Source organism: Arachis ipaensis, chromosome B4, assembly GCF_059453495.1.
Source record: "Arachis ipaensis isolate K30076 ecotype BB chromosome B4, ASM5945349v1, whole genome shotgun sequence".
Lineage (NCBI taxonomy): Eukaryota > Viridiplantae > Streptophyta > Magnoliopsida > Fabales > Fabaceae > Arachis > Arachis ipaensis.
The window spans coordinates 97,714,092-97,735,683 of record NC_142439.1 but is presented as its reverse complement, the minus strand read 5'-3'; the positions used below and the strand labels follow the sequence as shown (position 1 = coordinate 97,735,683).

Here is a 21,592-nt window from a genome sequence, read left to right as displayed (position 1 = left end):
CAGTGATCTGTTGCTAACGACACAAATTGTGTTCTAATTTTTGGCAAGTATCCTAACCATGGCTATACATATATGGAATAACAGAAATGTCAAGATAATAAAACTAACCGCAAAGTTTGCTGCCTCGATGTAGTACCATGTCCGTTTAGCCTATTAATGTCCGGATCACATGCATATGCGTGTGCCATCTTCGTCTTACTTAATAATAATAGGTCAGAAAGGGATAGAAGAGACGAGAAAGTGGTGAAAAGGTTGGAAATGGAGCCCAGAACGTTGCTGTAAACTATATTTATATATAGGCATGTCCCAGTCTTATCTCGTTTACAGTGTAAACGAGATAAGCTTGCACATATCTTGTTTACACTGTCTTATCTCATTTACACCGTAAACGAGATAAGTAATCCTATGTATTTTTATAATAATTTTTAAAATTTTATTTCAATAAATAAAATATTTATTTAATTTATTTAAATAAAAATTCTATGTGTAAAACAAAAAAATCAAAGGGACAAATATTTAATTGTCAATTCTTTTAAAAATAAAAAAATAAAATTTATTTTATAAATATTTTTATTAGTGGTTAATCATATTTTTATGTAAAAGTGAGAGTAAAAAATCCGTTTATAATATAATTAAGAAAAATTATTAAGCGTTTCAAGAACATTAATATTATAATAATTTTAGTCATCAATATAAATTATAAACCATGTATATATTTTATAATAAAAAATTAATAATTAAAATTATTACAACACCAATATTTTAGAATATCTAATAACTCTTATAATTGAGAAGAAAAATTATCTAACCTTTTACATGCCTCAGTAACAATTCAATAGCATAATTTTATAGGAACAAAACTAAAAGGTAGAAAACACTGCTTTATATTCTGAGCTGAGTATCTGATATGGTAAACTACGTTATCCTTTTTCTTTCTTTATTAGTGTGTGCCTTTATCATATTCCAATTATAGACGCGCACAACGTCCTTGTCTATATATATCCATTTCCTCAAAGGGCTCCCCTGCTTTAAGTTAACCTCCATTTCATTCCCTTTTTGTGCTATTATGTGCTTGGTGGTTTATTAATTTACTTTTTTTTTTGTCAAACATTTGGAGCAAATTAATTAAAAAAAATAAATAGGTTTATGATTTTTTATGTCACAGATATTTTTATCTTTGATGATTTAAAAATATTTTTAAGTCTCTGATTTCTTTAAAAATTAGACATATGAATTCTTTCGTTCATATGAATTCGTGAGACCTAACAAAAAAAAAATCTAATATAACCCTTGTTATGCTAATCTGATCGTTATAGGTGTACATTGTAGAGAAAACTTTTTAAAAATAGGACAAATAAATCCCCTTACTTCAAAAATAGTGTAGCAACTACCAAAGAGACATTGGAAGCAATAAATATTGCCACAACAAGATTCTTTAAATTCATCTCCAACCCCTCTATCAATACAAATAAGTAAAGAACTATGTTATTTTGGACCTGGCACTGTGCCTTGTAATAATTTTTAGCAAATTTGAAAATTAAGAGACAAATTTGAAAATTAAGAGACATGTTATGTGTTTGAGGTTTTATTTTGTGAACTTAAACATTTTTAGACATATGAAAATTAGGAAATATGTTATGTGTTTGAGATTTTTTTTTGTGATGTTAAGTTTCATTAAATTCTGTACTTTAAGAGCTTTATTTTTTTTTGAAAGCTTTCATTTGTAAAATTTAAAAATTCTTTCGATGACAAACTTATTTATGATATTGAACATTAAATTTTGAGGTTTATGTATGCAACTTATATTCTATTTTTTCAGTGTTTCAATGCTTCTTTTGATATTAAAACTATAATTTGAATAGCATAGTGACATTATAATTTGAATTGCATTCCAAACAAACCAATTGTAGATTACATGATATATAAATAGTCTAAATGGTATGTTTTAACACATAACAAAAATCTAAGACAACCTTTTTTTTTATTTTTTTAATTCATTTTCTCAAGCACTACAACCATAAAAAACAACACATATAATTATTCCAATACACCAAGTTAATGGAATTTTCTTCTTTTCTAAAGCAATAATTTTCTTGTCCAAAACACTCATCATATGATCCAGTCCTTTTTTCTCTTCAACAACTTTAATATCCTTCTCACCCAAATATTTTTTATTAGAGCTGCAATCATTCCTTTCAATTTTAGTAAGATGTTCATCGATCTAAATAAAAAATTTGCAATATGCACTTTTTCTGTCAAAATTTCCAAAATCATATATTATCTAAACCCATTCCTGATCAAAAAATAATTTGTTTTACTTACCTTATAGAAAGGACAATCCAAGAAGCGTTTGTTCGGGTTGTTGATGGTCATCGATATATACATTATTGCATAAAGGTTTAATTATTCTGCAGGTCCTTATAGTTTCACCGAATTTTCAATTAGGTCTTTATACTTTTTTCTTTTCAATTGGGTCCTTAGACGTTAATTTTTTTTTTCAATTTAGTCCCTGTTAATGTTAAACGTCAAAAAAATGTTAGTAAATTGTGAAATTACTTGTATACCCTTAGGGACCCAATTGAAAAGAAAAAAAAAGTATAGGGACCTAATTGAAAATTCGATGAAACTATAAATATTCAATAAATGATATTCCTATAATCCATATTCAATGATTCTACGACATAAAAAATATTCCTATAATCTCTTTTATTTTGTCACTATCATTCTTTTGCTTATTTAGTTATTTATATACAAATTGTACCAAAAATACCTTTTTTTTTCTACTTTCAAAATATCTTAATTTAAGTACAAGAAAAAAAGGAATGGATAAAATGAAATAGAAATAATAGTAATAAGTATATATCAAATTCAGTTTCCATCATTTAAGTATTCATTATAATCATGTAACATTTTACATTTGTGTGAATTCATGGAATATAGTTTGTGTCTTTATCATATCATGGTACACCATAAAAAAGCACAAGACTATGTAATTTGTGTTATTGAAATTTGAAATCTAAAAATGAAAACCATAGAAAACGTAGTTTCAATGTAATACAGATAATCTACAAATTAGTTCTTATGTTGGTGCCTCCCACTCTCTAAACCAGCATAGGGATCAACAATAACATTGATAATAGCCAGTTTTTGAGCCGAGAAAGATTCTGAAAGAGTAGACTTGAGTTCATCAGGTATCCTAACAAGATAGCCCTTTCTGCCAAAAGCTTTAATCAAAGCATGGTAGCCTGCTTTCGGAACAAAGGAAGTCGGAGCAGGATCATCTTTGTGAGGTCTATTATTGTAACCATAATAATTAGAAAAAAGAAAAAAGAAATGTATGCAAGAGCAATTTATTGCATATAAAAGCAAATCTATGCAACCATATATGTTCATATCAACATAATGAAAGAATTTTCATATTACATATGGCGACAAGAACCATTGATAGAGTAATAACCAAAATTGTTTGCAAAAACTGACAGTAAAAACCACACACTACCTTCAGGCTGCAAGAGCATGGTGGCCTGCTTTATACAATTTACTACTAAATAGACTAAGCTTCATCTTGTATGAACAGTATTGAAGTATTACCCTTTTATTTTTTGCACCTTATTTTCAATTAGGATTTACATCCAAATAAAATTGTAACCATACATATTTTACACGTAAATTCTCAAACAGAAAATCTCCGCATACAAGCGATTAAGGCTTACAAGCCTTACAAGTCCAATTAACAACTCACCCTCAAAACACGCTCCTAATGTTACGTACGTTTCACGCGCTATATAACAGAACGCGCGAATATATAACTTCCAATTTTTAAAAGATTTCATTTCCTTCTTCATTCTCCTTCTTGCCAAATTTCTTCGTTCTCCTTCTCGCGCGTCTTCCCTTGCCTTTTCGATCGTTCTTTTCCTTGCGTTTTATCACTTGTTTGTTCTTCGTTATTGATGTGAGTTTCTCTTTCTGTAGCTCTAGGTTCATTTTTTTCGATCTTCTAGTTTCTGAAATCAAATTTTGAACTCGTTTTGAAGATAATAGATGATTCAACCTCAGATTGTCAGCTGAATCAGGGCGAAGTAGATTTTGAATTTAAATCTAACGAAGTTCATGAGGTTTGATTTACATTCAGCTTATTACGATTACTCTGAATTTGATGCAGTTATTGGTCTATGTTTGTCTAGCTGAATAATTCGTGAACATTGACTGTGAAATTAATGCGTGAACATAAATATGTGGATTGAATCTAATGTATTAGTTTTGATTAATTATCTGTAATTTATAGCAGACGCTTGGGTGTAGATCAGAATTTTTTGGGTGTATTTTAGGGGAAGTGTGGGTGTATTTACAGTTTATGGCTTTTTTTGTTATTTAAGTTGAGTTGTTGTCGTTCGGGTGTAGATCAGAAATTATTGGGCGTATTTTTAGTTTTTGACATGGTGTATTCTGTAGCCTCTCTGTGTTGTTGATGACCAGTTTGTTCCGAAGGTTGGAATGACCTTTACCACCTTTGAAGATGCTGGAAAATTTTACAGGGACTACGCCAAGGCTGCAGGTTTTTCTACAAGAGTTCGGAGCACAAATAGGAAGCGAAACGAGATTAAGAATCAATTGATTACATGTAGCAGAGAGGAAAAATGGAAATCTAAAATATCTCCAACCGAGAAGACAAATCCCACAGCTGGTTTAAACTGTCCAGCAAGAATTTATATACACACATTGAAGGATGTTGGTGCTTAGATCATTTCAAAGGTTGTGCTGCATCATTCACACCCTTGCTGTCCAAGTAAAGCAGATATGCTCAAACAGCATAGGGAACTAAGCATGTCCATTCGTCGTACAATAGAGAATAATGAGGAGGATGGTATTAGACTAAGCAAAACTTACCAATCATTTGTTGCGGCAGCCGGGGGTCACCGCGAGTTAAATTTTATTGAAAAGGATGCGAGGAATTACATTACGAGAGAAGTGCAAAATGTTTCTGAACAAGAAGATGCAAAGGAATTCGGGAAATATTTGTTAAGAATGAAAGAGAAGAATAATAATTTCTTTTTTGAGCTTGAACTTGAGGATGATCAATCAATTAAGCAGGCTTTTTGGGCCGATGCAAGAAGCAGAGCTGCCTTTGAGTATTTCGGAGATGTTATTTCATTTGACACCACCTACAATACAAACAGGTAATAAACTGTCCATGTTTATGATGCTAAATTAATGTTGTTTTATGAATTTGCCACAGAGGTGTATATTGGGTGTTTTTGGGTGTATAAAAAGCATTTTTTGGGTGTACGTAATGATTTTTCATTCTGCACTATGGTAATTTGTTTCAGGTATAATTTGATTTGTGGTTCTTTTGTCGGGGTGAATCACCACGGTCAGTAAACACTTCTTGGATGCTCTTTGATGAAAAACGAAGAAATTGAATCATTCAACTGGTTATTTCAATGTTGGCTTCGTTGCATGGGAGGAAATGCTCCGAAAGGGTTTCTCACCAATCAATGCTCATCAATGAAAAGGGCTTTAGAGGCTTGTATACCAACAACAATTCACCGTTGGTGTATTTGGCATATCATGAAGAATATTCCAAGAAAATTAAACGGGTACAAAGGACATGCAGAAATTGAACAAGAAATTAGCCAAGTTGTTTGGAACTCTCATAGTAAAGAATCATTTGATAGGAATTGGAATGATTTTCTACTGAATTTTGGTCTTGTGGACAACAAGTGGCTGTCAGGTAATGTTGTTGGGAATCGGAAAGTGCATTTATTTTTTAACAAGTTTATTACCCGAAACAGCTCGCTTATTCATTTGTCAAACAATACAATAATTGCCTCGAAAGCAAGGAGCAAGCAGAGAGAGAATCAGATGCTGCAAATTTTCATACGGTCATACCATGTGCAACCAAATCCTCCATTAAAGCTCAGTTTCAAGATGTGTACACTCATCAAAAGTTTAGGGAAGTCCAAGCACAATTTAGAGGAAAGGCGAATTGCATCACTAGATTAACGAATTCTACTCTAGGCTATTCAGTATACGAAGTTAGAGAACAAGTTTCCAGCTCAATATTCAACAAGTTTGTGGTCACTTACGACTCAGTAGCAGCCGAGGTAAAATGTCAATGCTTATTATTCGAGTCAAGAGGGATATTGTGCCGTCACGCACTAAGCGTGTTAAGCTTTGAACGAGTAAGCCAAGTTTCACCTAGATATATACTGGAACGATGGAGCAAGAAGGTAAAGAGGCAACACACACACATCAAGAGCAGCCACGACGAGCCATTGTTGGAGCCAAGAAGCAAGAGGTTTGACGATTGGTTTTTCGTTCGCAAAATATTTGCGAATTTGCATCAGAATTGGAGGAGCTGACTGCAATTCTGCACTATGCGTACGATAACGTCATGGTTATTGAAAGCCAAAAGGAAGGAGACATCTTCTTTATCTCACGAAGACGCCAACTTGGAATCCGTTAACGAGCTTCAAAGCCCTTCAAGGATTTGAACAAGAGGACGTCCAAAAAATAGGCTAGATTCAAAGTTGGACAAACAGATTGCAAATGCCTCAAAGAAGAAGAAAATGAAAGTTTTAAACGAGGTAAAAGTGGTGTTCTTTAAATATATGGTGATTGAGTTTAATTTTCTCGTTAATAGTTTAGCTAATATGTGAGTTTATTATATCCAGTTAAACCTCTTTGATGCTGCATCAGTGGTGCGTTCAAATTCCAGCCAATATCAAGGACGTATTATGAATTATCAGTTCAGGGTACCAGCAGCAGCGGATAACTCTTTGGGTATATAGTTACAGAATATAGGTGTAAAAGTACTGTTCTTTTGGGTGTAATTCTGAATTTTCTTGTGTTTCACATTTTACACACACATATATTTCACAATCTGCTGTTTATGTTATAAAATATTGTTTATTTTTTTACTACGGTTTAAGGGTTTTAGGGTTTAGGGTTTAGGGTTTTAGGATTTAAGGTTTAGGTTTTAGGTTTAAGGGTTTAGGGTTTAGGGTTTAGGTTTTAAGGGTTTTAGGGTTTAGGGTTTACGGTTTAGGTTTTAGTGTTTAGGGTTTTAGGGTTTAGGATTCAGGATTTTAGGGATAAAGCATCAGGGGGATAGATGTTTGGGTGTATATTCAACTTTCTTTGGGTCTAAAAAATGTCAAGTTATGGCTGTATATTTGGTTTGATGTTTTTCTTCATATTATAGTACCTGTAATTCAGACATTTTCATTACAGCAGAGAGAGTTTTACTCATAATTGGTAAATTTTTACAGCATGTGTTCAATTTGTTACAAGACTATATAACAATTACATTAATCAGTGTCAATATCATTAGAATCTATCTGACAATATGGACTCAATAACAATGAGGATGGCTTGGACAGTCTTATTGCATTACTTCCTCTAATGGCTTTAGCTTTGTCTTGATTCATTTCATGGAATAGAATCTGGGAAGCATATTCTACTCTAAAGTGGTCCACCTCGTCCTACAGTTAAAAAGAATATTCTATTTAATGAACCATGTTAATTGAGTAAAGTAATACAGAGTTATTTAGTTTTAAACACATTTACCTGGGTCCAATTGTCTCACTCATACTTCAACCTTTCAATATTTTCGGGCTGAATTATCTCAAGCCACTTCATTACGTAAATAGCACAGTCATAGCTAAAAACCAAGAAAATAAATTACAAATTACATATAGGAAAGTTTAATTTTCAGAGTGAAAGATTTATACCTTATCTTTTGGCCTGAGATGTTAAGGTATGATAGTTCAATTTCCTTGTCCTTGTCCCTTGTCTTCAGAGGTGCCCCCCAGCATATATTTTAATTCGTGAAATTACATATCCCTTAAAACACAAAACAAATCAGTAATACATGAATAAATTTAATAAAGGAATACACCCAAAAGAGCACAAACTTACATCTTATATTGAACAGAAATACACCCAACTATTAAATACAGAACACAGAACCAACTTACAATAAATGTATTTAGGGCTGTTCTCTCATTGGACGGAGATTATATTTGATATGGGTCGACTATATAAAATTTCCGCTTTCTTGTATCAGCCAACCATAATCACCAATGTTGTGAATGAAAAACAGGTGCAAAAATATGAAATATGTTCAGATTGAACACTATTTTAGTTTATTTGGCACATAAGTAAAAAATGGTAATAAGAAGTTTTAGAAATGAAAACTTACATAACGATGCGATGCTAATTTTTTAAGGTCCAAGAAGGGTATAAACATTGGGTAGTCTTCCACCCTGAATGGCTTATTGGTTTTAGGCCGTAAGAATACCCCTTTTGGATGATTTGCAATGGCCATGTTCTGCAAAAATTGTGAACCACCAAATGAATATAGAAAATACACCCAAATGAATGCGAAAAATACACCAAAATGAATACACAACTTACACCCAATTGAACACAGAAAATACACCGAAATGAACACATAAAATACACCCAATTTAAGACAAAAAATACACCCGAAGGAATGCAGAAAATACACCCAAAATTCTTGAAGCAACCCTTACCACAATATCAGGGGGGAGACAGTATACTTCTTCTTGAAACCTTTTAATCTTTTGCTGGTTTAGAATGAGACACATGGCAGAGACAATCTAGAAAAAGATGCCGAAATCAATTTACATCAATCAGCATTGCAGTTAATTTTGGTGATAAAAACATGAATGTTATTGTAATATTACCTCAGCTTCTATATGCGTTTCAGCTGCGAGTGATGCAAGGTGGACTTTTGACAAAATGTATCTATCTTGGGCTTGGAGTGTGCACACGGTGTCAAACTCATTAGTTAGTCCATTTGCGTATGTCTTCACTCGTATGGCCCAGATGTAACATTTTTCTTTCATGTCAGAAGTATCTTCATTCGTCCCTGCAGGAGTTTCAAACTTCTCGAAACTCTCTCCGCCACTCTCCTTTCGAACTTATGGACTTTTTCCTTTTGTTGTCACCCCACCACTTGCAATTTTTTCTACCAGATCCCCTAATTGTTCTAGCAGTTTTGGGGTTTTAGGAGTTTTTGCCATCTCTCCATCTTGTGTTGACGCCCCCTCCTGCGTTGCTACTTCTTCTTGGCTTGAATCAGTCAAGCCAAGGCTGAATGATGGCATCGGATCTGTTTTAGGAACATACAATGCTGTCTGTGCCATCATCATCATCAGTGCAACAACATCTTCTGGGGCTGGATTACTGCGTGATCATGTATAACGTATATTAAGAATAAAAATATACGAATGATAACGAAACATTGATTTTACTCTGATGAACTTACATTTTAGATGGAGCTGGTGGAAGCGCGGGTGTGCTTTCTTCAGGTTTTTGGGGTGGTTCTGGAGTGCTGCAGGGTTACCTAAAATTAATCATGTTATAAAAAAACTATTCAGGGATCAATCGTGAAAATATACACCCCAACAAAGATCATATACACCTCAACAGTGACAATATACACCCCAAGACTATTTCTTACCTTTTTGTAGTTCCTTCAATTTGTAGCACAGGGGTTGGTTCATTTTCTGTCACAGGTGTTTGTTCAATTTCCAGCACAATGGTTGTTTGGGACAGTGGTAGACAAACTTGAATCGGAACTCTAAACAAGAATAAAAATAAAAGCTTAACAAAGCCTCCGAAAATAAAAAGGTTATAAGGTTGAAATTTTCTTAAAAAACTCACATTGCAAGCGCTTCGGACTGTGTCTCTTCCCTCACAACCATTATGTTCTCTTCAAGTAGTTCACTGGCTGACTCTTCAACCAGACTCAACCTAAAATATACCCTAAGAAAGTCAAAAATACACCCAAAGCATTCAAAAGAAAGACAGGCTTTGTTTTTTGAGAACTTACATACTTGCAGTTTTTGCTTTTTTTTCCTGCCTTTTTTTTCTCGAATAAAACATTAAAGGGCTTTTTTTCTAAAAAAATATATACAAAATTAGAAGTAGAAGGTAATAAAAGAATAAAAGCAACAGTTATTTGAAAGAGAAATTACATGCTCTCTGCCGGTTTGTTTACGCTACTTTGATCAGTGTGTCCTTGAGACGAAGGATCATCACTTCCTAAGTTTACGTCCAGTATTCTAAACATAATAGAGTACATATTATTCACAAAAAATACCATACTGTTAAATCAGGATAACAAGATTTTATCAAATAAAGCTTCTTACGTTTCAGATGAGACATAGTGAGCTTCTGTCGATCGCAGGTCAGCTTCCTTCTCCCTGGCAAACAAGAAACAATTACTAGCAAAGAAAATACCTTAAAATCTGAAATATACACCCCAACAAGACATACCCCTGTGATGCAGATTTTTCATTATTTTCCCTTAAGAATTCATCTAATTCTTCAGTTCCAATTTCAGATCTGACAGTACATGCATAAAAGAACATGTTAACAAATATAATTTTGATGATAGACGGTAATATAGCTTATAAAGTACTGTACCCATGATAGGATTGAACTTGCTTAGGAGATGAATCCTCAACAATGACCTTTTTCTTTTTGGATTGTGTCCTGGGAGAAAAAAATAAGTATGAATTAGAAATACAAAATTAATTTGATCACAAAATACTATCCAAAGAAGTGCTTACTTTTGTGGTGTTCTCTGAGTCTTTTTCTTTGTTTTTTGCTTCTCTACTGGTGATGATTCTTCGCTTCTAAAAGTTAATAAGAGACGCTCTGTTAATACATGAAATCTTGATAATAAACCCAAAGGAAAGCAGTAATAATTTCAGAACATTACTCATCATTTGATTCAGATTCTGAATCAGAATCCTCCTGAATCTTCTTTCTTTTTTTGGACTCCATTCTGGAAGGCAAACAATCATTATTTAAAAACATACTAAAAGGGACAAAATACACCCAAATAAATGCACAAAATACACCTAAATGAATGCACAAAATACACCCAACTGGATAAACAAAATACATCCAAGTATGTTACTTACCTTTTGGCTTTTCGGGTGGGTTGTTTCCTTGTTGAATCCTCTGAGTCTTCTTCAGTCTCAGACTCAAAGGTAGAATGGACATCATTGTCAATTGTTTCGGTCTCAGATGATGATGATGAACTTGGCTTCCTTTTTTTGGTTTTTTCTTTTTTTTTCTTTTTTCTTTATTTCTTTCATTTTCTCCTTTGTTTTGGCCATCTTTACAATTCCCTGAAACATTAGAAATGTTAGTTAACAACATTCAGATAAATAAAATACACCGAAGATATTTTGTTCACTTACCATATGTTCTTCCATTTTTGCCCTCATTCTTTCAACTAACTGCTCTCTAGTCCAGTTGGTAATCCAGGGTTCTAGAGGTCTTTCTTCCCCTTTCTTGTCTTTATTTTTTGATAGATGGAAGTAAACTATCATCAGGGCAAACAGGCAGTCGTCAATTGCCTTTTTCTTTTTTAGATTGTAATCTGTTATTCTCTTGATGATAAAATTCAGAACATGTGCTCCCCAGTTCCCCTCTGTTATTGTGTCCATCTTGAAAATTGGTGCCAGGTGCACAGGGAAGATTTTGTTTATTGTGGTTGGTAACAGGAACGCCATCTGTATATAGAGAATGAAAATCCTCTTGAACATGAGGCGATCCTGTTCATTATTAACACCAATAGCCATCATCTCATCTGTCAGATTTTTGAGGGTCTTCCCTGGAATCTTCTAAAAATTTGTTTGTTGTCTTCAGAAAGATCCTTATAATTGACTTTCTGAGGCAGTAGATCTCCTATAAAAAGGGAAACAACATTGTATGAAAATCACTTGAAATACACCCAAGCATCACTTAAAATACACCTCAATATGGCTTATATACACCTATGTGTGTAGCGAGTTACCTGATGCGTTGATGCCAAGCGCAGCCCCTATTGTTCTTGGTCTTACTTTAAACGAACCATAGCCGGTTTCGAGTCTGTTTTTCCCTAATTTAAAGGAGTTAGCTAACTCCTTTAATATTTGGTGATGCACCCTTAGCGGCAGGATGTGCATCAGGCCACCAAATCCCAAATCCCTAACAATTGCTTTCTTCTCCTCGCTCATATTTCTGAATTTCTCACTCAACAAATGGGTTGCACACTTAAGGTCTTTAGTTTGCTATAATCAAAGAAAAATTAGAGTCAGATATATTTCTATTATGAAAAACTGATTTGATCTAAGACATATATTTGTTCTTACATTTTTTCTAGCTTGATTTTTGCCTGCCATTTTTTCTGAAATGAAAAATACACCCATAGATATCAGTCAGATACACCTATAGATCAGCCACATACACCTATACGGATTCTCATAAATATTTAATTAGATTAGTTCAAAATGATGTTTCAATTCACTCAAACATGCATAAATATACAAGTCAAGCAATATTACAAGGTCAAGTAATATACACCCAAGGACAAGCAATATTTAGAACTGTTGCAACAGTTGATTATATTACATTATATCAGTTCAGAAATATACACCCAACAAATTATGCCATATACACCCAACAAATTACTCCATATACACCCACCAAATTACTCAATATACTCCCAAAAATCAGTTACGAAAAGAACTAGAACAAGAAGAACAGTAAAACCTAGAACAACTAAGAAGAATAGTAAACCTTAAAACCAAGAAGAACAGTAAAACCTAGAACAAGAAGAACATTAAAAACAGTAAAATGAGAGCTAGAACAAGAAGAACAGTAAAATCTAGAAGAACGTAGAAGAACAGTAAAACGTAGTTCTTCGATTTCGAAATGTGGAAAATCTACAAGATAAGTAAAATAGTAACGTACCTTGAGTAATATATCTTCATTTTTTCTGGAGATTGTTGATGGAGAGTTCTATCTTGTGTTGATGGTTTCTGCTAATCTTCACGACAAGTTCTATCTCTTCAGTTTGGAATGTTGCTCGAAAATTGACGGTTTGTGTTTTCTTCGAAGGAGAAGTGGAAGAGTGCGCCATAACGAGCGCTAGCTTTGTGCGAAGCGTAACCATTGAGTGACGCGCATGTAATTGACGCTCCATTCAAAGGGAGTGAGTGCATGTGGATAGAAGTCTGGGCTGGGCAACTTGTAAGGCTTGTAAGCCTTATTTGCTTGTATGTGTAGCAGGCCCGATTCTCAAATTGCAAGAAATTCTGAAATCCAATTACATCCAAATGGTCACTACTATTACTACTACTATACTATAACAACAAAGAAGTCTTATCCCACTTGGTAGAGTCAACTAAATAGACCAAATGACAATAGGATGCCTTTCATAGATCATAATTGTGTTAAACTCGTCTATACTTAAATAGTTAAATCTCTTTGAATAAAACAACAATAATACATATTCTAAACAATCAACAACTTACTGAATGTTACATGCAATCACGACATCCTAATAATTAGAACATTTACACTATTGTTCATCCATTCCCATCCTTATAAAAAAAAGTTATGATTAAATTGAAAATTAATAAATTGGAAGGGGAGGGGGGAAAAACATCAAAGTACCTCAAAGAGTTCATTTATGTTGTCCGCTGTCTTTGCAAATCTCTGTATAAAGCACATTCAGTTCTTCTCTGCATAGTCAAAGACATTCTTCACAGAAACAATGAAGTATACTCTATGAGAAAACAAGGGACTCGAGTCTCTAATGAAAAATAGAAATATATTGAAGAGTATTGCAATACCTGAACAGCCACCTCTCACTTCTCATGAAGATCAGCTTTATTATCAACCAATGCCAGAATTATTTCAGGGCTTCTGTGCTTTTGTAGCTCCTACAAAATTAACAATACTTCAGATCCTGAAACAAATTGACAGAAAATGTAGAAACTCAAACTATTCCAATCTCATAACCCTAATCAGCAAAACTAAGTCATATGTCAATTCACCACATATATTCATATTTTTTTGTTTTTTAAATAGAATTTTCCGAAACTAAATGTGGGACGGCATAAGAAAAAGTAACTCAAGATTAGTGAACAAATAAACTAAAGGAGTTGCCAATTTTTTAGAATTGGACAAATGTAATTAAAATTTTGTGTATTGATCTGCATTTGAGAATAAGCTTAGCTATGACAAACTCCAAAATTATCCATTGAATATCACAGTTTGTAATTCATTTCTCTCTGTTAGTAAAACAAAATTGCTGCTGTGTGTGCGTTTGTGGTAAAGAATATATGGTTCATGATGGAGGGCACAAAGCGTACAACCTTAATATATGGTACAACTAGAAACTAACTCACCTGTTCTGGCAGATTGAGTGTACGGGCAGCAAGGCGAGGCGAGGCGCAGCGCGGCGACGTGAGGCGAGGCGCGCCGAGTGGCGAACAGGGCTTCGACGGATCAATCAGTGCAGATCTTCAGAGATTGACGGAAGCTTTGGATGAAGACGACGGACCGACGGCTATGGACGAAGATGACAGACTGATGGAGGAGAAACTCACTTTACACGATTTTCAGAGAGAAAATTAGGGGCTGGCTAGGGTTTTTTTTCCTTTGTGCCAAAATGCCAAGAGTTTTTTGGGTATTTTGAAAAAATAGAGATATGTCCAATTAGGATACCTAACTCAAACAGGAGAATATTCGTTTTTTAAATAGAATATTCTGTTATCTTAAACATTATTCTCACGATAGGGACTTAATTGAAAAAAATTAACGTATAAGGACCCAATTGAAAAGAAAAAAAATGTAGGGACTTAATTGAAAATTCGGTAAAACTATAGGGACTCGCAAAATAATTAAACCTTGCATAAACTCTACAGAAGCACCTCGGAGCGACATCATTGTTTAGGTCTTCGACATGCACAACATATAGAACTGAGTTTGAAGTTGAATTTTCTTATCTTATTCTTCCTACGCTTCTTCTTGAGATTGGAGATGCTCCATTGATGGCTATTGTTACTGTAGTTGGAACTCCTCACGAACAAATCCACTCAATTGAATGATTAGGGCTACCTATCAAACGACGTCATTTTGCAGTAGGGGGACTCATTTGTCCCATTTTAAAATGTTCTCTCCATGTATGCATCCGTAATGGTCGGGTCAGTACAACGGGAGTCACGTCAGATTTTTTTTTTATTGGGTCTTACGGACTCATATGAACCAAAGGACTTATATGTCTAATTTTTAAAGAGGTCAAAAACTTAAAAGTATTTTTAAAAAATCGTCATAGATAAAAATGTGGAACAAAAGGTAAGAGACAATTTTTTTCAACTTTTGTATCCATATTGTTATTTTTTTGTTGAAATTTATTAGCATTGATACAAAATTTCTTGTATCTACTAGGTTTTTTTCCCTTTAAAAACCTATAAATATATCACAAGTTTTTCTAAACCCGAAAATTAATACTTTTATCTTTAAAAGCTTATACGTTCATTGCGAAAATCCTTAGTAGATTGTAGACTTGTTTGTCCTGTTAATATAACATTTACCAGATTTTGCTAATAGACTCCAACCCCACCTATTGGATCCATTTATCTGGATGGCAAGAATACATTTTTTCATCTTCACAGTTTGAAGGGAAAGAGAGGGCTACTACACTCCTGCATTTCCAGGAATGTTGAAACTTGAAATTGAATTGAAAATGCGAAAATAAAATAAATAAAATTTAAAATTTAAAAATCTCACGAGACCCTTCCCTTCGGCCTCTATAAATTAAGGCGTGTTAGCAAAGGTTTCACACCTCACTTATTTCCAACATTTTCTTTTCTTTCTCTCTCCAGTGTCAATGTTTTCACGTGTCTCTCACTTTCTTCGTTCTGTTCTTTTCTGTCCTCATTCCTTTCACTCTGTTTGTTCCCTAACAAAAAACCACAATTGAGTTTTGTTCTTTCCCATTTTAGGGTTGTTCTCAGGAGGTAGTTGATGTTTCATTTTGGGGTTGTCTCCGCGTAGAAAATAAATAAATAAAAAATTGACTTTCTTTGAAGTGTTGAAGCAGCATAAGCTTAAACCTTTCTAAGGTTCAAACAATGGAAGGACAGAACCAATTCAATTCTTCTTCTTCTTCTTCGTCTTCTTTCACTTCTGAACTCTTTGGATCCGACCAATCCCAACGTCCATCTTCTAATTCTGGAATCTTGGCTTCTATATTCCCTCCATCGTCTAAGGTTTTGTTTCTGATCGTGGAATGTTCAATTAATTTGAATATCTCTGTTTTTCTCTGCATTTTCTTTTCATTGTTGATGTGTTGTGCTCAGAGCTTTGAATTTTGAAGTTGGGGAATTCAATTTCAATGATGCACCAATTTAACTGATTAAACGACAAGTTGAAATTTGAATCAGCTCTGAGTTTTGTTTTCCCCAATGATTCTGTTTCAGGTGTTAGGGAGAGAATCTCGGCATTTTCAAGTGACCGAAAAAACCGCAACCCCAAAAACGGTTATACCTGGTAGTTGTTACTCTCACTCAACACTATATTAATGTGTATTCTAACATATTTTTCAACCGTTCTTTTATTTGTTTTAAAATTTCACGAGGAATACCAAAAAAATACAAATCAAACGCATACCATTAATATATAATGGGACTGAAAACAATTTTAGTGTTCAAATTTTTGTTTCTAAAATATTTTTTATCATGTATATCTAATTATCTATAGAACATATTTTATACCATTTATAAGATTTACCTGACTAAATGGATAAATTAATACATAAGCATCTGTTAATACACTAATATGTTTTATAGAAGTATGTAACTATATTCCTTATTTTTAAACAGCGTATAAGAATTATCTTATACGAGTCTAGTATCTTATTTTTTTTTTTTGGTGACTAGTCTAGTATCTTATTTAATAATAAAGGAATATATATCAAATTAGTATACAAGAAGAAAATTAGCATACACAATATTGTTCTTCTTCTACCTATGTAATTTGATTTTATCAATTTGGTAAAAGTTTGTCATTCTTGGTGATGTTTAAATGTTCAACCAAAAAGTTACACAGCAGCTATTAGCTCATTCCCTATTTGCTATATTTTCCTTTATTCTCCTTATGTCTCAGTTATATACCTAAATACGTAGAGTACTAGTGTCCCTCATACATTGACTATGAAAAAAAAGTTTTTCTAAAGAATTTATTTGTTTCAATTCATTATGAGATTTACTTCAACTTTTTGGGATAAAAATATTATTCTTTTCCTTCCAATGCTGCACCCCCCGCCCCTCTTTTATGTCATCTCCCAAATCCCTATTGTGTCTATATGTGCAGATGATGTACACAAGTACAAGAGCAATGATGGTGAAACTCGTAATCACACAACAAATAAGGATATGATGAGTTCCATGTATGAGGAACAAAGAGTTCAACCTTGCCACCTTAGCTCATCAATCTATTATGGTGGCCAGGACATATATTCGCATCCTCAAAGTACACAAAACTCCGGATTGAACTCTTTGGTGAGTGTATTTATATTTAGTCATGTGTATATTGAGTTATTAATTTCTAGAGAATGACAAACACTACACTATGTATGTATTTGTAAACATGAAACACTATTCAAAGGCATGATTTGTAAACTAACAAGTGGTATGACTATTATCGAATGAGACGTGAATTCAATTAAAACAGAGACTATATTTTATTAGATAATAAATAAAATATGAGATGGTGTAGTATTCCACACTTCATATATGTACACAAGACAAATTGAACTATACTTATTAAATAAGTTATTATTTGGATTTATTCATTTAATTAGGGTATATTTTGTATTATTCGTGTTAGTACAAGAAGGATGGGGGAGAAGATGACTCTGGAAGTGCTTCAAGAGGAAACTGGTGGCAAGGTATGATTGATACGCCTCTTATAAATATGTGGTAAAATCTTTGGCAATATAATAATTGGCTTCCTCTGATTCGTCATATATAATTCTCTCATTGCTTTTTGTTTTTCTTTCTTTTTTCTTTCTACAGGATCTCTCTATTATTAGGAGCATTGCTAAGGATTAAGGAATATACTCCTAACGGTATGACTTTCTAAACTCTATAGCCGAGTCCCACTCTAGCTAGTTCCCTTAAAAAAAAAATTTATTGTACAAATTGTATTTACTTCTCTTGATATTCTACAAGTGATAGATTTTCTTCTGTTTCTAAAAACAGGTGTATCTTTCTTGAAATTTATTATAATTAATAAAGGACATTCCAATACAAAACATCTTGCATCATGTAGTATTAAAAAAAATAATTATTCTATTAATTTCTATAATTTTACTAAATTTTTAATTAGGTTTTTATATTTTTTTTCAGTTAAATCTCTATACTAATTTTTTTTTTAATTTAGTCTCTAATCACAACAGACATTAAAAAAACGTTTACATGTGTATAATTCACCAAAATACCATGTCTTTAACTTTATAAAATTGCGGTTCTGAAAATCAAATTAGACTAACTACGGATCGAACCAGGAGTTTGTCGGTTTACTCTAAATGATGCTGTTTTGGTATTTCATTAAAAAAAAAAAAAGAAAAGAAAGAATTTTTAAATTAACCATTCAAACGAGTCTCTCTTCCCTTTCACTCACATGGAACGGTAGAAGTAAAAACCATTCTCTTCTATCTCAGCTCTTCCTTGAGAACCTTAGCCTCCATAGAGCCACCCGTCGTCTCACTATCGCCACCTGGTTCGTCGTGGTCATTCGCCAATCCTCCTGGTTCGTCGTGCTCGAAGGCCCTTTAGTCGTTCGCGCAACGCCAGCGTCTCCAGGTGATGCTCCTTAGATCTTTGCCCGTCGTCCGTCCATCATGTTCGTCGCCAGCTCGCCAGTGTTTGTCGCCAGCTCCCCGTTGTCCATCGCTAACTTGCCAATGTTCGTCCTTATTCCTCAAGTCTCTGCTCACTGTCCTCACTGAAAGTAATGCCTCGGATGCTCAGTCAGTGCTCAGTGCTTGTTCTTGCTTGTTCTTGGACTCTTGGTTGATTAACTCTGGTATTGACTTACTACTTGATAAATTGATACTGATCCTTGGGGAATTAATATTGAAGTTCCTTCAATGGCAAATGTCACAATAGAGAAGAGTGGGTTTGGATCACACAATGATGGGTTGAGATGCTATAGTGGCACCACACAATGCCAAACGGAGTATGGAGGAAGAGAAAGAGTTTTCTATTCGAGTGAAAGAGGAGGGAAAGGAATAAGGATTACTTTGTCAATATGAAAAAAGACTACAATAAGTGAATAATAATTCAAACGTTTTAATTATGGTATATCCAATTTGAAAACATAATATATTCTATTAAATTAAATGTTTTTGTCATTGTAGGAACTAAACTAAAATTTAAAAATTAGTATAGAGACTTACTTAAAAAAAATTATAAGGATTTAATTACAAATTTAGTCAAATTATACTGAGTTAATCTATGAAGCACGGACACTTTGCTGAGTTGCCGTGTCTGCGTGTCGGACACATTTCGGACACGACACTCACCGACACTCGTCCGACACGCGTGTCTGCTGTGTCCAAACCGTGTCTCAATAAAAAATAAAAAATCTTCTCCGGACACACTTGGACACACCTAAATACCATCACGTGTCAGTGTGTCCGGTCTTATTCTTAATATATATTTTCAAAATAAATTTAGATATAGTATATATTATTATTTATTAAAACAAAAAATATTTTAAATACTTGATATAATTAAAATAAGACATTAAAAATAATTTAAAAAATTAATTTATATTTTAATATCAATAAAATATTAAAATATCATTACGGTTTATCTAAAAAATACTTTATATTTTATATGTATGCGTGTCCCCGTGTCATGTAAGATTTTAAAATTCGCGTGTCGGCGTGTCCCGTGTCGTGTCGTGGTGTCCGTGCATCATAGGAGTTAATCAACCAAGAGTTTATAATGCTTATATCAAGAATTAATTATATGACTCGAATCTATATATAACCTTAAAGTCACATTAAAGTGAACTACTCAATTATATTAGCTATTTCAGTCTAAGATTTCCCTTCTAAAATTTAAATTTAAATAATAATACATTTGATGAATCTTTGTATACATGTAATCCCTGTTGCATGTTATTTTGCAGGTTAGGAGGATCGCTTAGCAGAATTTAATTTCTACCCTTCCATATATATCTATATATCTATATATATATGGTGAGTGTTGGGGCCAGGGCAAATTGTTTTCTCCAGCCAAAAAACAGAATCACATAATCAGTATGAACCTGTAAATAAAGAATTGAATAATGCATCATCTCAATGATGTATAAGTTGTATGCTATATATATGTAGCTAACTAAAGTTTTGATGATTTTAAATCAAATGCGGGAAAATCACACTTTACTGGTTTTTCCTTTACCTTGTATTTCAGATGTCTTGAACTGATGAATCATCAGCTTGTATAACCAGCATGCTCTTATATATGAGTTTAAAATTGAAAAAAAAAATTATATGAGTGAAATCCTCTCTACAACTAATTAAATTAACCGAGATATAGTTTTTTGCCCTTTTTTAACTTCTATGTTGTTGAAAATTATAGAAGTGAAAACTTTCTGCATCTGTTTGGGGATAAAAAAAAAACTCAATCTAATTGTATTTTGTGAGTTCGATATTTTCGAGATATAATAATATTGACTCATATTATTATTGTATTGTTATCAATAATATTCCGTTAGCAACTATAATTATTGGGACAAAATAATATAATTAAAATTTGTAAACAAAAAATAAAGAGAAATGAACAAAATAATTTAGACAATAATAAATATAATATGGTTAAGTGGTAAAAATTATAATTTTTTAAATAGGTAAATATCAAATCGGTATTCAAAAGATTCGGGCACCGATAAACTCGTACATAATCTTTTATTTACAAAATAATTTTTGAAAAATTTTAAAATTTAACAAAAGTGACCAGTCATCAATTGAGTTACCTGGAGTTGAGGTTTAGAGGTGACGTGTCAGTTAATAATTATTATAATTACAAAAGTTACCCATTTTTAATTTTATAATTTGCGTAATTACCCAAATTAGTTCTCACGAATTTTAAAAGTATTTTAGTTCTAAAAAAATTAATACACAAATCAATCCCCAATGTTTTACTTCAACTGATAAATCAGTTCCCAGCTCATTTTCTGACCGAATAATTATCCAGATCATTTCCCAAAGATTTTAAAAGCGGATATTTTAGTCTCCAATTAATTCCCAACATTTTTTCCGTCAGACATAACTGTTCTCTAGACATAAATGTTCTCTGTCTAAGAAAAAGTAAAATTATTATTAATTACACAATAATATTGTACCATAATTTTTTATATTTTTTGAACAAAAATAATCATAAATTTATTCATTAGATTCTTATGTTTGTATTTATAATTAATATATATGTATATATATTCATTCAACAACAATAATAATAATAATAATAATAATAATAATAATAATAATAATAAAATTATTAGAGATTATTTTACAAAAAACTCAAGATTGAAACTATTTGATATTTTTGTATTTAATATAATTAAAAGATGTCCTATTTAAAAAATATGTTTGTATTAAAATAAAATATTTTAATTTAAATTTCAAAGTATCATTATTCTCCTTACTTATATCTAGCGAAAATAGTGTATTAATAATTTAATATGCTAGTGTCATCGTCCA

The 21,592-nt window shown here is 32.7% G+C and overlaps 1 protein-coding gene across 2 annotated transcripts; it reads left to right on the top strand.

Annotated features, from left to right (window-relative positions):
- The first annotated feature begins 15,396 nt into the window (after positions 1-15,396).
- LOC107639459 (uncharacterized) lies at positions 15,397-20,297 on the top strand. 2 transcript variants are annotated; one of them, XM_016342963.3, is made up of 6 exons: positions 15,397-16,088; positions 16,299-16,368; positions 17,191-17,378; positions 17,707-17,767; positions 17,895-17,947; positions 20,020-20,297. In XM_016342963.3, exons 1-5 carry the CDS (start codon positions 15,951-15,953, stop codon positions 17,909-17,911), a joined length of 474 nt encoding a protein of 157 aa, XP_016198449.1. In that variant the 5' UTR covers positions 15,397-15,950; the 3' UTR covers positions 17,912-17,947; positions 20,020-20,297. The 2 variants fall into 2 exon arrangements, with proteins under 2 accessions (XP_016198449.1, XP_088341757.1); XM_088485631.1 differs by lacking the exon at positions 20,020-20,297 and adding an exon at positions 18,542-19,467 and having other exon boundaries at positions 15,658-16,088.
- The last annotated feature ends 1,295 nt before the right edge of the window (positions 20,298-21,592 follow it).